At 40.2% G+C, this 18,285-nt stretch overlaps 1 protein-coding gene across 5 annotated transcripts in view; it reads right to left on the minus strand.

Annotated features, from left to right (window-relative positions):
• cadm2a (cell adhesion molecule 2a) overlaps nucleotides 1–18,285 on the minus strand; it is a 219,988-nt gene that overhangs the window by 41,042 nt on the left and 160,661 nt on the right. For all 5 annotated transcript variants that reach the window (XM_061054921.1, XM_061054919.1, XM_061054920.1 and 2 more), the window contains one exon: nucleotides 12,756–12,905. In XM_061054921.1, coding sequence (XP_060910904.1) covers nucleotides 12,756–12,905 — 150 coding nt within the window. The remainder of the gene's footprint in view (nucleotides 1–12,755; nucleotides 12,906–18,285) is intronic.

Here is an 18,285-nt window from a genome sequence, read left to right on the forward strand (position 1 = left end):
CTAAGGGGTTATTTTTGTAAATTTCAAGAAGACGATGCAGATTGTTGATATGCAAATATATTTCTGTCAGTTTGGGTGGCCTTTGCTGCTCAAGAATTTCATACAGCCTTTCCAAACCTTATTAAATAAGAACAGCCAAGGAAACTTTGCTTTCACTCTCCATCAAAATGACTCAGAGCACACCTTGTTCAAAGTGCAGTGCCCGCTCGTGTGTGTGCGTGTGTGTGTGTGTGTGTCTTTGTGTATGGAGTGGAAAAAAAGCATCATTATAGGTGTGCAGGTGTTTATATTTTCTTTCAAGGCCACATGAAAGAATACTCTAACCTTATTAGTAAGAAATCATATATATAAAGAAGAGCAGCCTGCTTTTGTAACCTCTCTGCAGAGATCTGACGAGTGAAGGCCATTAGACAGTCTGTTTGTAGAGCACTTTAAAGAGTGACCGGCTGAACACTGAGAAACTCTACCTGAGGTATGCTTCATACTGAAACTGTGTTTTAACATCCTAAAGTCTTTTTCCTTTTTTTAATGATTCATCTTCCCCACCCAAGAATTCATTCTAGTTTTTCTGAAACTTTAAGAAAAGATATTCTAACTCTAAATAAAAAAAAAAAATCAAAAGTTAAGTATGACAAATCTTAAATGTGCTTCTGTAATATGGACATAAATGATGGAAACAGACAATTAGCCTATTCATTTTTTTTGTGTATATGTTTGCAGAAAATACCCTTTATAGGGCGAGGAACTATATTTGGTAACTTCAAAACACCCACAACTCCTGCTTCCCCGTGCCTCTCAGTGAGGTCTAAAAGCCTATGGTTTTACACAGCCAATCAGTGAAGATCCCTCTACGTCACTGTACGTGCCATCATTACATTTGACCGCATTTGATTGCATTGATTTCCAATTTCCTATTTCTCCGGCATCGGAAAAAGATGCTCTTGCGGCTCGGTCCCCTTCCATAATTACGGTGGCAACATCAAAACTAACCATGATAAGTTGACGAAACACACACATTTTATGGTTGAATAGTCGTGCTAAGTGATGAAATATGTGTTATTTGGGGAGGACTTTGTGAAATGAGTGAAATTACGGCATGAAAAATTAAGGCACCATATTTGATCATACCCCTGTTCACTAGAATTATATGGTATGTCTATTTTTAGACATCCGCCCAATGCGTCTAGTAAGCCATACTTAGTGCACAATCTTTACAAATAAGACAACAATTGAATAACATTTGCAGTCAAAAAGCTTCATTTTCTCTAATGATGTTAATATGTGATGAAATGAAAAGAATCATTAATTCAAGTTTTCAAGTATTAAAACTTTTGAGGCTTTTAAAGAGTTGAAATCTGTTACCTGTTTTAACATTTTATAGATGATAGAAAGGTGTTTATTTTATTTTATTCATGTCTAATTGTTTTGTTAAAAACAATCGAGGTGATCTTAATCAGTCATCTCCGATCGATTGCTCATGTCTTTACCCACATACAGCTCCTGAAAAAAATCAAGAGATCACTGAAACCAATGGGGGAATACTTTTAAAGTGGTCTCTTAAGAAATTAGGAGCCCACTCCAAATTGTCCTTAAATCAGCATCTCTACATACACAGAAGGCATTCTTTTCTAATGTCTGTTCAATTTCAATGAAGGTACAACTCCCTCTACTAAGTGAGGAACTGATCTCATTTGATCTCCTGACAAGCCATCGAACAAAGCCGAGCTGCTGGATGTTTTTTCATCAAGAGCGGCACAATGCCACCCATCAGAAGTGTCAAAGGCCGGCGGAGGGCATGCCAAGACACAGGAAGGCTGTAGTTTAGCCTCACAGTTTTTGCTACGTCCGTGTTCGGACACAGCCCCGAGGTGCCCTGTAAACCCCACCCAGGGGTGCTTGAGTGGTGAAATCCAACCACAGTCGTTACAGTTCCACTTTAGAGTAATTTGATAAGATAAGTTAAGAATTATGTCTGAGAGAGATTCAATGGATATTGTTGTAACTGAAAAAGGGTGTGTCACGTCTGCTCTCAGATTTCATGTCTGAGTGTTTATGTTTAAATTGTTAAATATATATTTAAAAAAAAAGTCGTAACTGAGGAAACATGAATCTACCAATTCCACAATCCCCTAACACACATGTTCTCATTTTCCTTTTTTCCAAACTCCTATATGATGAATTCACTGCTGCATTATCCTCTGTGTTTTACCCGCTTTCTGCTATAATGTGTCAGTGACTGGTAAATGTCTAGCCCTTTAGGTTACTGTGAAAGGAGGTGTTAGGCACATGAGCTGCATTATGTTCACACCTTCTGTTCATGCATTGCTGTAATGATATCACATAGCTGACAAACGTACAGAAATATCAGCAAGTGCTCCCACTATCTCATGTCACCGCGTGTGCCAGAGGAAGAATAGCTTTGCTTTGCAGCTTTTCAGCCTTAACACCTACAGTCATGTGTAGCACGGTTGTAATCGGTATTGGCTAAACGACAGCCGCTCTCTCTCTCTCTCTCTCTCTCTCTCTCTCTCTCTCTCTCTCTCGCTCTCTCATGTATTATTGCATTTGTTCTGTGCCTTCCCCATCCCTAGAAACACCGGTTATCTCCACATGCTGTGTACGGAGCGTGAGCAGGCGTGACACGTTGATATGCGCACATGACATATCTTTAGACTGAGCTCCAGTGACAGAACATTCCTGTCCCTGGGTGAAAAGCAAGACCACCGAATTAGATTCACGCACTGCCAGTTCAGTTGATGGTTGGACCTGTCCTGCAGAGATAGTTCTTGCAGTGCGTGTACACACAAATCTGTACACATTGTCTCATCAAAGAATGAAGCGAGACAAAGAATAGATTTATTTGCTTTGATTGGAGGCAAAGAATCGGTTCTATTTGCCTCTGCATATCGTCCTGTCTTTCTTCCTGTCAGTCTCTCAGTTTTTCACCGTCCTCCTACCTCCACAGACCTCAGTCTGTCGACTCAGGCAGCTCCAATAACCAGCACATGTGTACAAGTTTAAAACATCTCTCTTTTCTACTGGTGACCTATTTGCTTTGGGCAGGGGAGTAGGAGAAGACAAATGTCAGAAAATAAATGTAGTGTTGCAGGTTCTCTTACAGTGGAAATTAAAGTTCTTTAAAAGGTAAATCATATATTCAGACTTTTTGGACAACTAAAGCGGGGTAAAGAATAAAAGAAACTTAAAATGCTGTGATATTTTTGCATTTATAATGAGTGTCTCATGACTGGGCTGAAATAATTTGCATAAATAACCAGTGATATGAAAACATCCTGTCAACAAATCACCTGCATGACACAGCAGACTTGCAGGACTTCAATGGATTTAGATTATTTTTGTCTGTGAAGATCTTTTCGATTATAATCTAGTAATCCAATCATGCTTAAAGTGTTATTCTGCATTCTTTCGGTGGTTACAGGCGGGGATCAGGAGAGTTTAGGTCTAGATGCCAGAAAGCAGGATCATCCTGATCCCCCTGGAGGGCTGGATTTAAAAACATGAAAGGTGTCGTATAAAAACCATGAAATCATGATATAACTGGTCGGGATACTTTATTTTTTTATAGGTAATTTGTCTCACTTCGTTTAAGTTGGACATGTGAATTTCAATAAACATGAATTATTTATAACAAAAAAAGAGATCTTTTTCAATTAACACATTTGAGACATTTAGCAAGTATGGAAGTTTAAGCTGCGTGATGTTGGAGAGCCTTAAGACCCTCAGTGCTCAATAGTAAAGGTGTGAACACAAGCACATCATAGCCTGTAAGGAGCCCATCTGGCACATTTTTCAAGCATTAAGTACCAAATCTTTCGTCTTTTTTCTAAGCTTTTTCATCTTTTAACTTGTGTGTCTCATTCTCGGCTCAGTGAAAAAGGTTGGACGTCCACAGAGGCAACAGAGAAGAGGAATGTAACCTTTGCTGCAGCTGCTATCATCCATTAGAGACCATTAGTGCCAACAGTCCTGAATCAAGTCCTGCAGCACGGCGTTGTTGACAACATCAAAGAGAGGTACATTTTCATGCCACAATAAATGTAAAACCTTCATTTTTTCACACTTAGCCTAATTCTGCATCTCGTCAGACGTGTAGAAAGAGAGACAGAAATCAAAGCTGTCCTCAGCGTTATGTTTTTTTAAATTACTTTAAAAATCACCTCTTTATACTAATTTTTATGTCTGCTTTGTAAATACACAGAGCTTACTGTACACTTGTGTGTTTACTGACTTCATCTCATGCAGAACTAGCATAGAGATACCAGCAGACTGACAATCTAAGTTTGTTAAAGCAGATGTGGCTTAATATTTAGAAAGATTCCTCGTCTCATTACAGGTACTGATGACTGCGGGCTCAGAGGACACGTTTCCCCGATTGCATACATGACCACTCAGATAACCGAGCGTAATCGGACACAGAGACTCTTTGTTCCAAAACTGTAAACTCAGTACTAGGGGAAAAAAAGCAGGAAATGTTGGGGATTTTTATTTCAAAGGATGAGAGGAAATGTGCGTCTTTGAAAATGAGTTCTTAGACTAAGAGAGACAGTGCTCAGAGAGAGAAGGTCAAATGTGTCTTATTTCCATTTTTATACTAAGAAAAGACATTCAGTCATACTTCATTCAATCTGATATAACATTTAATCATATCCTTGGAACTGTTAAGTTAATAGCAGGTTAATAAAAACTAACCATACATGGCAATTTCCATCACTCGGCTTTCTTTCACTTTTTCTTTCCTCTCAACATATTTTTTTCACTCACTTTTTTCCTCTTGGCATGATGATATTTTTTTTTTCCATTTTAATTCAGTGTTGAAAAACTAAATTAATGTGGGAATGCAAAAGAGACTGCAGTTCCCCAAGTGTCCACTTGAGGCGGGCTCAAGTAGCCATGAAACCCCATTCCCCAATAAAGCCTGTATTAAAATTGTTTTCATCAGACACACAAAAAAAAACATTTTGTTCTCTATCTTATTTCTTTATTCATAGTTATTGAAAGGGATATTTATGTTCTTTATAGCTAACCTGTTTGGAAAAGACTACTCCTGAGGGTGGTTATGTATCAATCTGCATTAATCGGGGCAGTTCTGAACGGACTGACAGTCTGGCACATTGTTGCTGTTTGTATATCTAATTGCCACACTAACGTTTCGAGCATAGCGCCCTTCTTCAGCGTGAAACAGGCAATTTTTTTATTTATAATTTTGGAGAGCTGTCCTAATCGTTTTTCTTGTTTAACATTTTTCGGGATTCAGTTGTTTTACGTTGAAAGGGAGTTGAGCGTGTTTTTGTCTATCATTTCTGCTGCGTTGTTGCTGTTTGCCGGGAGGCTTAAGACGCTCCTCAGCTCCACCTCTTTGACTGTTTCTAGATTGACTAAAAGTTTGTTGCAGTCAGCATTACCAATATGGAGTCCATGATCGTTGGATTTCATAACTCTTACTCAAAACTACAGCTACTCTCCTTTACATTGAAAGAAGTAGGTAAGAAAACACACGTGTGTGTATAAGAGGTAATCATATTTGAACACTGAGAATACATTTATTGTAAAGGCATACAGAGTGCATGAATAAGCAAACAGCCTTGACTCTAAATGCATTCTCTTTCAGCCCATATCATGTTTGCACCTGTCAATTCGATCCTTTATTTCCTTTTTCTATTTCCCCCTCCTGGCCTTTACTCTCCCATCCCCCAGCCTCTCCTCCTCCCTGTCCCTTCATCTACCTGGAGACAGTGTGTATGAGTACAGAACCTTGGCAGGTGTTTGCTCATTCAGGTGACACAGTTTTATAATGAGAAAAGTGCAAATTTCAGAATATACATTCAGCTGCCTGTGTCCGGATGTGACTGTTCTCTTTTTCTTGTCAACAACCCATCAGGGGACTCCAGTTTGTCTGCGTGCTTGTGTGTGTGTCTTCGTGTGTGATTATGTGTCTTTGTGTTTGTGATTGTGTGTGTGTGTGTGTGTGTGTGTGTGTGTGTGTGTGTGAGTGTTGGAGACCGATAGAGAGAGAGCAACAGAATGCAATGTTTACTGAACAGCTAAATGTATATTCTGTATCTCCGCCATCCCTCAACCTCCATTACCTGTTCTACCTATCCGAGGCAACAGTGGCCTTTTAAAATGTAAAATGTGCCACACTCCATACAGTAATTGGGTTGTGGAGATTTTTCCTTGTGACAGAAACGATTTCCTTTCATCGGTTTCTAGCTGCCATGCCGAGTTCAGTGGGACACCTCCGTCGGCCCTACTTCATTAAGTCCTTGTGAGAAGCAGGTCAGCGAGGAGACAGCTCTCGCCTCCACACCCTATTGTATTTTGCATAGGGATACTTTTACCCCCCCCCCCCCCCCCCTCCAGCTCAGGAGGAGAAGAACAGGTGCCGGGGTCTATAAGGAGTCTCATGTTTTTCTAGGGTATCCTTCAAAACGACTTTGAAAGCTTTTTGAAAAGAAAGTGTACAAAGTTTAAAGGGGCTGAATATCTGAATATTTCTTGTTTTATGATAATCTGAAGACGAAAAAAACTCACAATTCTTCATCTTCACTCCCTAAAAAAAAAAATTCTCTCCTTCAAAACGTCCTCCCAGAAAAAGAAAAGAATAAGGCTGCCACTAAGTGAGAGCTAATTATTCCCCTTTGCCTCGGGTATTTCTCTCTACACCTCACATATGATAAGTGGCCCTGCTAATAATGGCAGTAATAACTAGATCTATTGCTTCATTAGACACTGAAGTTTCTTTCTAACACAGAAACTTGTTTGCAGCTGCACCACATAAAGAAACAAAGCAGGATTTTGCCTGACATTGTTTGCTCTGATCCAGAGGCAACACATGCCAACGAAAACAGACATGTCTTTAACTATCGGACCTGACAGGAAAGAAGAATTCTCAAGGTCAAAGAAAAGTTTGCCTGTGTCTTTCAGAGGTGATAACCGCATCTAAAAGCGCTCATAAAATGCCTCCTTAATTCCTCTCCTTTATCCCACCAAGGCCTACTTTTCCCGTCTCCTTTTTCCGCTTTTTTCTTCTCTTCATGTTTTATGGTCCTTGTCTCAGAGAGAGGGGACTTGTTAGGGATCTTTGGAGATTTACAGTCAAGTTTTTTCTATCAGAGAGAACACCGTACCAATCTTCAGACCGATATGAAAGGATGTTTCATAGAGGCACTCTTCCAGGAAATACAAAAAAAAAAAAAAAAAAAAGACAGCTGTCTCAAAAGTTCAACTTTCTTGCTAAGATTAAGTTTGGAGAGAAAGTTCTGTTATCTGTTAAATAAAAAGTCTGTCAGGCATTTCTTATTTTGTTATTTACTTTGGAAAACTTTTAAAAGCCTATCCCCTAAATTGCTCAGGCACAGATATTCTGAATGCATCAAAGCTTTCATAGTTGTATACTGGGGAGTTGGAATGCTTGACATTCCTCATGCACACACGTATATGTGCACTTACAAACGTGCGCAGGCACACACACACAGGCACGCACACACACACACACACACACACACACACACACACACACACACACACACACACACTTACACAGCCAGCAAATTGATTCCGACAGCTGAATATTTGACATCTGAGGACCCGAATAGATTCATATTCAGCAGCTCAGAGGCCTAAAAAATGAGCAGTTGGCCCTCAGCTGTTCACCCAGAACACTAATCTTAATGTTTAAACACATTCAATCAATCTGCAGATGGTACAGCATAGGCAGAGATGTTCACAGGTACAGTATGCACATTGGCAATTTAGCAAACAACATCAACATATTAGAGCTTGAATTCCAGAATTCTGCAAATGCTCTATTTATTGGTTTACCATGACTATAACCCAATACCAACCTCCATCCAACCATTACCTATACGACTTGTCCCATTCGGGGTTGTGAACAGGACAGGAACAGGGCTGGAGCCGATCCCAGCTTTCATTGGACAAGAGGCAGGAACACCGTGGACTGGTTGTGTTTCAATCACAGAGCTGACACACAGAAACAGACAAACATTCATGCTCACACTCACACCTAGAATCTAGGTAATCTATATTTTAGGCTGATATCCAATTAACCTTACTTTGGACTGTTGGTGGACTGGACCTGGAGAGAACCCACGCATGAATGTGGAGACTTACCAAAAACAGCGGCTGCTCGACGAGAGCCTAACCAGGAACCTTCTTGCTGTGAGGCAACAGCGCTTACCACTGCACCACCATGCAGCCCAGATAACAGATACATAAAAATGGCCTCAAAACTTCAATATATCTTCCAACATCCAAACTGTCTATCATGCGTCTTATCAGAAGATGTGAAAAAAGGGCATAACTTCAATTATATTCATTGCTTTTGAATAATTTCAATGTCAGATTTTTAAAATCAGGAGTATAGAAAGAAGTGTCATCAGCGTAACAGCTTGTTATTGGTGGAAAAACCTTGTTTCAAATGATTATGATTATGCACATTATTCAGAGTCTTGTAGGATAAATATTAGTTAAAGATTACATTTGGAGATTGAAGAATTTAATGAAAAAGCTGTAAGCACATACTAAAAATATCAAATCAAAAGAAAAATTATATTAGCAAATGAAAACAAAAGGTACAATTACAGGGTCAAAACAATTATTTAATGTTGTAAATGTTGATGAAACAGAAGTAATTATTCACAACTTAATAATAATTATAATAATAATAACAATAATAATGCCAAAATAAACCCTGCTTATTAAAATATGACCTCTAAAAGAAAAGTATTTCACTACCATGAAGAAAACATTAGCTGTTTTATCCTGCCGAGCACCCAGATGAGATTTGCCTTGCTATTAAAAAATGAGCTGATGTCATACTGCTGGTTAAGTCATATCTAACACCTTTGCCAATTTCATATAACAGCATCTTTAGCTTCCATTCCAAATGTATAATCAAGCTTGAATGTATTCAGGTCTACCAAATGTGTGCTGTAAAATTCTTCATGATCCTTTGAAGGTAAATACAATCCTGGCAAACTCCAAGGCAAGGCGGACAGATAATTCCAGGCAAGCACAAGGGATCAAGTAAGGACTTTAGAGATGGAAATACAGGTGTGGGTGTTGTAAAAGAAATGGGATGAAAAGAGGTTGGCAAATTACAGTAACCATGTTGAATAAATGATCTAAATGTCATACTTTAGCCAGTGCTCACACATGATGATTCCACTTAATAGGGCTGGAAATCTCACCAGGAAAGTAATTACACATGGGTTCTTTCTAGTACGAGAATAACGAAGAAATTGTCATTATGCCTCATTGCAAATTTTCTCCATTCAGGAAATAACATTACTATCAAGTCTTGAATTACACGAAACCAAAAGAGCAATTTGTAAGACGATATTAGCCTCTTTTGAATCGTATAAAAGGGAGAATCCCTCTTGCCCAGTGCTCATCTCTCTCTCTCTCTCACTGTCGAATCACAGCTTAACTCCCTCAGTGAAAGTGATGGAAAGGACGAAATTGGCTACATTTGGGGACAAAAACTTATTCGAAATTCAGACAACTCTTCAAAGCCATTGGAGCGCCTTTGAGAGGACGGAAGACAAGAGGAGTCTCTTTCATCCGACTAAACGTCTTCGAGGTGAGCCTCAGATCCGACATTAAACAACAACAGCCGCAGAACCGGCACCATTCAGGGGGCTTTAATGGAGTCAGCCGCTGCATTTGTCTTTGAGAAACCAATATGTTTATGCTAATGCTCTGTGGCTGACTTTAATAGAGGATTCAAGTGAAACTCTCTTTGAGATACGATACATAGCCATGCAGGGACAGGTGCACCGAAAACAATCTGTTGGATTGACAGACAGACAGACAGATATAGCTGCCTTCACAGATGGAATTCTGCATTATAAATCTGCTCTGTAAGTATATATATATATATATATATATATATATATATATATATGTTTCTTATTAGAGTGGAATCTATAAATTAAATTAACCAATTATTCCCTACATTAACATACTTTTTAATCAGCTAAAACGTTTTCTTCCCTTGCCGACTCAACCTGCGAACTGAAAAAAAAGTTAGATTTGAAAGAAAAAGTTCTTCTATGATGCAATAAAAAAAATATTATGCTTTTCAAGTGATTGCAACAGTGCAAAAAAGTTGGTTAGTTTGGGGTTTGTTTGCCCTAATCCCCATCTTCTTCTCCCCAACAGGCAGCAAGGAAAATTAATCTGAAACCTACTGTGCTCAAAGGCGTTTGCAGCTGAGACATCTCTCCTTTCTCTCACTGCCAGTGGCACTTTGGAAACACTCACCATCTCAGTGCTCCCATCTGCATGTGCGTCTGACTCTGCCACGTTCAGCAAGACAACTCCCAATGCACACACACACACACACACACACACACACACACACACACACACACACACACACACACACACACACACACACACACACACACACACACACACACACACACACACACACACACACACACACACACACACACACACAGACACAAACCTACCGAAAACAGCACTGCAATACTGAGGCCGCAGTAGTATCCCTTTGCTTTTTCTGATAATAAAAGAGTCCTTGGCTGCTTTTTCATTTCCAATCTTGGTGCTCTGCAGTGAAAATGCCATGAAATAGACCCCCAAGTCCGACCCCTGGTGTGATATGGAATAACCTGCAGAGAACATCAACTGCTGAATTTGATGTTCAATGCAGCTTTTTACTGCCTCTCTTCCAGGAAAAAGGGGGTAGGTAAGTGAAAATGTGAATGGTTGCATATTGAGACGCTTGGCACATTCATGCCTTCAAAAATGTGTGTATGCAAAAATACATGCAAACACACACGCACACACACGTTCACGCATGAACACACAAACACATACACACACACTGTGTTTGGAAGAAGTCTGTGTAAATCCCATATGTGCTTAATCCAGACACTTACAAGAGGGCGTGATTCATCCTCTATTACACTCGACTAATACAGCTGAGAGATGCACAGGGTGCAATCATTTCAGCAGGCGGGAAGCAACAAAATAACACCCATGAATCCTCTTTATGGGGGACTTCACTGAAGAGGGTGTGAAAGGTCAGGAATAAACGCTTTGTACTTATTAGCCATTAAAACTTGGTGTCCTTATGCAGTATCCACAATTTGTGTGCTTGTAATTGTTGTGGGTTTCTTTATGAGTGTGCATTACTGTGTCTGTGAATGTGTGCAAAGATAACAGAGGTTTGCATCCGGTTTATGGGAAACATTTCACTGTGGGTTCTTACAGGTCTCAGGCTTATAAACTGTTTATTATGCAGAGCTTACAGTCTTTTCTGCAGATCACATTAGTCTCAGGCTAGTTTCTTTCAGATAGTGGGGCTTGAGGGCGATGATAGTTGAAAGTCCTGTTTTAAAAATCTTCATTCTTAAAGGCATATTGCCGAGAGAAATGTATCCCACTGGTTATCTCTGCAGGATTCAATTTCAAAAAGAATTCCAAGTGGAGTCAGTATCGATGCCCTGTTAGGGTCTTGTTTTGTGTGTGTATTTCTTTAACCATACTATATTCAACACTTACCATTGATGCCATTTTCACTGTTTCTGTTACTACAATGTGCCGGTGTGCTACATTACTATGCATTTCCCTCATTTTGATTTGTAAACCTACCATAATAAACATTTTCACCAATGAAAAGGTAATTAGGTGCAAAGCAAGGTGCAGTCTGTTGCCAATTACTGTGAAAAGTGCTTCTCTGATTTGTAGGTACAAACTTTACATTGGGTGCGATTATGCTGTACTACCCAAGGCTCATATAATCAGGTGTGTTTTCTAACAGCTGAAATTACTGTACTGTATGAGCTGGAAGCAGTTAGCTAAGTACCACAGCAAGGTTATGTGCACGGCAGGAGGTGGAGGGGTGACATTCAAAGTATGAGGATATGAAACACCAGCTTCTAACAATGAAGTATAACAAATCTAATCAAATCCACCGCTCCATGTCTAGGGGATGCAGTAAAACATATTCAAGGTTTGCGCCGACCGCTTTGAGAGATCAACTACAACAAAAAACGAAATTTACTTCATACAAACAGAGTAGCATACTCCTCCTGAAATGTAGGCTGATTTTTGAAGCTGTTTCTACTCTCAAGATATAAAACACAACATAAACAATTCCGACCCTAGGGTTATACGGGCTGCTCACAGAAACATTAAAGTCTCTAGATTGTTCTTAGCAGGTGATGCTCACCATTGGATAGCTTGTTTCTGGCAAAACAACTTGAGAGTGGAATGGCAATAAGAACTCTCCATAAGTCTGACCAGAGTAGAGGGCTTTGGGATTGTGTATTAGTAGTGTGTGTGTGTGTGTGTTTAGGGGTGAGGTACATAGTAATTAACAATAGGAGCCATATACTATTCATCCAAGGAGAAAAGCCTTAAAAGTGTGTATCATCCTCTGTGTACTGTGAATGCACTTGCTGTAAAAACACACACACACACACACAGAAAGTGGGACAGGTGCGCTGACATCACAAAGACAGCAGCTTATTCAAGTGACAAACACAGGGGAGTAAGGAGGGAGCTTTCAGGTTGCTCTCCAAACTAAAATATACAAAAATAAAAACATCTTTGTGTGTTTTGTGCATTTCGTCAAGCCCACTGCAAACCTTAAACAGGGAATACTTTGTAAGACTGCATCTGTTGTGTGGCTTCTGCTGTCTGTCAGTCAGTCTGTCTGTCTGTCAGTCTGTCAGTCTTACCTTTCTTGTCCCCAAAAAAGAGGGTCTGCTGTGCTGGGTTTGACCACTGGAGGGAGGTGTTGTCATTGTACTCTACACGGCAGGTCATGTTCGCCGTCCCACCCTCTGTCACCGTCATATTCTGAACCAGGGGGTACTGACCGCTGATACCTGCAACGTGACACACACAGGAAATACATGTTAGAGGAGATGAGGCTGTATCGGGAGGTGGGGAAGAGAGAGAAGGATAGCAGAGAAAGCGAGGGAGACAGATGGCAGCTTTTGGATTGCTTGATTTGTTAATTAAATTCACTTTATTAATTTTAAAATCCAGTAAAAAAAAGGATGGTTTAAAACAATACCTATGAAGGCGGGCTACAGAAATGATATTTTCTGCCGGCTGGTTATAACGTATGTGACATATAGACCATAATTTAAACTTCACCACAAAAATATCACATTTTCATCTCTGCACAAATGTAACATCTCAATTAAAAACTAATGTTCAGGAAGGATGTATAGCCATAACTCCATGCTAAATTATTCCCCAACAAAGACCACACAGGGGGGACTTAGCCGACAGTTCTCTGAACCTCAGCGACAAAGGGAAGACCAATTAAAACACATTCATCCCCAATGGACTGTGCATGTGTGGATGAATGTATGTGTCATGCCTTCATCCGCTGAGAGAAACAGGAAAAAAAACAGTTATATTATTCCGTGTTGTCCAGCAGAGCTAGTTTTCAGCACCACGGACAGCTCCTCAGTAGCTGCCTGCCTGTTTTCAGTACCCTGGACAGCTCTAACTGTTATGGTTTTATGTGTGTTTGCTTTAATGCGTGTGAGAGAGGCTGTAAGCAAGTAAAAAATAATAACCATAAATCTATCTCTGTCCTCATCCCCAGAGGAAAGGTTTTAAAGACTGTGTAAATAAAGGCTTAGGTAAGAAAGATTATTCATCCACAGCTAACTCTCTCATCTTAAACCACCACCACCCCCCTCAGGACAGGATCATAAACTGAAGGGGGAAAAAAAAGAGAAAGCAAATAAAGAAAAGAAGGAATATTTAGAAATAAGGAGTCCATAAATTCTGTGTGATTCATTTGACACCTTCACGTTAATGCGTTTGATCATATTCAGTAGGCAATTTGGTGTTTTCCTTCCCCCAGTTAATGACTGCACAGGTAAGATAAACAAACGCTCAAACAGCAGCTTGTCTGCAGGGTGAGCAGGTGAGGCAAGCCACATCACTCACAGCGCCGCGGTGAAGGACGTGTTGAGAGGAGAGAGGATGAGGTGAAGGAGGGGAAGGAGAGGTGCAGAGAGGTAAGTCAAGGAGCACGGGTCATTTCCAGTGTTGATTAAGGCCTCCCGAGGTTAATCATGCGCGCGAGAGATAGAGAGGGAAAGAGGAGGGAAACGGAAGAAAAAATGGATCCCAGCAACGGGAGGCCTGGAATATGTTTTATTCATGAGAGTTTTGCATGAGGCATGATCTGCCAACGATTTACCGTTCTCCTGTTCCCGCCCTCCCTTGCTTTATCACTTCCTCTCTTTAAATCACTTACATTTTCTCATTTTTCCTGCTCGCGCAGTCGGGTGACACGCAACCACACTGTGATACATTTCACTTTTTGTGGGCGGCCACAAAGAGAAGTTAATGGTTAACTGCCAAGCCGAAACAGTGGCGATGATTTTTTTTGTGAGTGAAGTTCTGCACAGAGTGACGATATGAGAGTATAATTTCAGTTCATTACTGCAGTAAGATGTGTCACTCTCGAGGGAAATGCTCACTTGTTGTCAGTACTAAACTCATCCCTGGCAACATAATCTGCTAGTTTGTTCTCCAAATGATATGCCTCTGACGAATGTGAAAACATGACATTTGTGATGGGCAACGTGTCCCATGGGTGCTTCTACAATGCATAACACATCCTGATTTTCACTCAGGGCTATGATACATGAACATAAGACAATGCGACCCCATTTAAGTTATAGCACATGAAACCAGGACAGATATGAAGAAGATAAAAAATTTAGTACATATGTATTTTGAGAAATGTTTCTTATAGTTCTACAATGTTTAAGATTTAAGAAATGAATGGGTGCTGTGCAGCAAATCAGGCAAGGCCGATACAAACACTGATCCAGATCCAGACAGATTCTCTCCAGTACTGTTTCCTCCAATATTACTGTAAATGATGGTACAAATCGACTTGGATCATCTGAACTCTGTTCTTCTGTGCCACTCCAACACAGCAAGCAGCTGCAGTGCTCACAAGAAATGTAATGTTACTCACAGCTTCCGTTAAGCAGTTTCACCTTTTTTTTTTGTTTTAGGTCGTATTCTCGTTTTAGAATAGCATTCTTCTCTTCTGTTACTGAGTTTTGAAAAAGGAGACAATTATCTGAAGAGGTTCCCCTACTCTCAAAATCAAACTGACCCATTTTTTTTGCACTGGTAATAAATCACTGAATGAAGCAGCTTTTCTTTGAAATCTGTGTCTCGCCAACGGTCTTAAGCATACACAAAGTGAGAGACGTGTGGAAAATATTCTCCTGAAGGAATTTCTATTTATTTCTAGATCTGTTTATATTAATATATTAATAAAATTCAGGAGTTGTGTCAGAATGTCTTTAAAATCAACAATTTCACTGTTAAAAGTTTCTCACAAAGCACATCTGGGGGGGACTTTTCATGAATTTGTTTTAAAGTTTACTAAACAGTACACAGACGCTTAACGATATCGAAGCTTCATTTTGCCTTTCTTTTCTCCTCTCTCCAGCGGAATTAGTGCCTACACAGAGTTACAATAGTCCGGGGATCCCGCTTCCTGAACCCTGCGTCAGTGGCTGCTGCTACAAGTCCAGAGGGACTGATAGGGCCGAAGGGGCCACAATGATGGTTCTATTAGAACAGTGCAGAGCTCTGTGCGCCTAATTGGCCGGTAGAGTAGGTTCTCCCCTCTGGCCACCCAGACCTGATTTTAATGTATCTCTTGAGGGAAGGAGGCAGCTGTTCTCTTCTGATTTCCATGTCTATATTTAGGTTCCTTCCCTCACTTCAACTCCTACTTTCTTGCTCCAGCTTTTCCAGTTCACATCCAATCCACTCAATCCCCCACCCCCTCTCTCCTTCCGTCATATTTCCTCCTCGGGTTGATCCCTGAAGGGTGGCATTTCTACTCTCTTTGTCTCTCATTTTCATATTCTCTCTGTGCTTCTCACTCTTTTGAATTTATCTTGATCCTACCTCCTCTATGGCGCTCAATTGTGCTCTATATCTCATGGAGAGCCGGGTCACTTTAATTGCCCTCTACTTTGACTGACAAGCCAAGGCTAAGCCAGGTCAACAACATCCTCATCTGCATGCCATTACGATGTAATGACATAATGAAATTAGCTTTGCTTGATTTAGCCTGAATTGGATAATATATATGTCACCGTAAATGGCTTATTCTATAGGGACTTGATTCATTCGGGATGGTGCAATGTGGTTTACAGCTGCGTCTAAACAAATAGCAAATCATTATTTCCTCTAGAGACACTAAACCAGAGCTCATTCTCATACTCTCCTCTCTGCACAGCTGTCTCCCTAGATGAGCTGAATCTTAAGTTTTAATGGGACCACTCCACAGCCTCCCTCCACCAGTGTATGCATCAGCTAATAATCAAGCTGGCTGCAAAGGTTCCCTACAATTATTTGGACTTGTGCCTGTGAACACACAATGTGCTGCATCCAATTAAAGGAAAAAAAAAAAAACCCTAACTATTACATGAAATATAAAGAAAAATACGTGCCGGAGTGGACAGTAGAGATATTCAAAATAACACCTTCAAACACACAGTACCAGTTGCCAGAGCTAACTACCACACAAATAACGCAGATAAGACCATCCTGGATGCTCTGTGTCTGCTCTCCGACATGACCTTTCAAGAAAGAGCAGCTGAGTCTACTAACCTTTCTTATTTAGGCATTCAAGGAGCGGAGAAAAAGAGGGAGATGCAGGCAGACAGACGGACAGCCTGGAGCTACTGACCTTTACACCAGGACTGGAGCTCTACTGAGCTCAAGAGCTGTGATGTATGGTCAGGAATACAAGATTACAAAAACAGATAGAGGGAGGCCACAACTCTGATTAGCCGATTCACCTTTTAAGCCAGGTGGGCATTCTTTATGAATGCAGACTGGGGATTTCATTACCATTCATTAAATTTATAGACTTGTTTTCACACTGCAATAATTTCTATGAGTTATGGAATCACCAAAGGAAGAGTGTGCTGAAACAGCTAACCTAAAAGACAGTGTAATGTTGGTAACTATGTACCATTGCTAGTAGGTTTGTGCTTTTTTCTCTGTTTTATTGCTTTTCTCCCTATCTTAATTGTTTTCAATTTACAATTTACAATTCACTTAGCAGATGCTTTTATCCAAAGCGACGTACATCAGAGAGTAATCCATTCATACACCGCCACCGAAGGACACACCGACATGTTGCTCAGCTGGGGATTGAGCCCTCGACCTTCCGGTTGAGAGGCGACGACTCTACCAACTAATACTCTACCGTCCCTGTTCATAGCCGTTTTCCTTTCAAAAGCCTCCTGTGGACAGGTGTTGAGAACTAGCATGCTTGCTAAAACACTTGAACAATACCTCTGGTTCGTCCAATGTGTCTGTGATGTCCATGCCAAATAAAGTCTATTATTATTTAACTTAGGCAAGTAGATGATTTCAATATTAAAACAAACAAAAAAATGGTAAAGAATGAACACAGACTGATGTGACAAATTGACATGATACTATAGTTAGCCTTCATTATGTCTCACAAATAAATTAGGCTGACCTCCTTTGTTTAGCAGTAGCAGTGCTACAGTAAAAGTAGCACCGCTAGCAGCAGTGCTACATTTTCAGTACTTTAGCTCTTTAACTGATGAAGTAGTTTGGTGACCACAAAAGCTTAAAATTCCCAGAGCAGTGGGTTGGGATAAAAACAAGGCTATGAAGGAAAATATGAGAAGTTATGTTCTTCACATAGACAGATTCTCAAAAAAAGGCAGAACCAAATAATTGTGGTAATTAGACATTTTTGCTTGAATTGAATAAACCAGCGCCGCCATTTAATACTCCAGTTAGTAAATTTGAAGTGATAGCAAAATGATAATTCATTATCATTATCGTTTATTCAACTTGTATTTTTTGGACAATGTAAAAAGTCCATGTAAATACTTGCTGTTGAGTTTATACAAGTGTCAGTAAAAAACTATCCTAAGCACTGGCACCCTCAAAGACCCTGACACAGAATACAGCACACTCAGGAGCTCATGAGGAGGTGTAGAAGATTACATAGGAAGTGACAGTTTTGCCATGACCAGTTAGTGTCTGCTAGGTTACCCAGGTGGATACACAGTTAGACACACAAGCTCCTCATACTGAGTGATTCTTAGTGAGTGTCAAGCAGCAGGGAGAGACCGCACAAGGTCAAGAGTTCGATCATCTCAATCACAACTCATCAAGATGCCCACAATGGACTCTGGCAGAGGGTCCTTGGGC

Source organism: Labrus mixtus, chromosome 14, assembly GCF_963584025.1.
Source record: "Labrus mixtus chromosome 14, fLabMix1.1, whole genome shotgun sequence".
Lineage (NCBI taxonomy): Eukaryota > Metazoa > Chordata > Actinopteri > Labriformes > Labridae > Labrus > Labrus mixtus.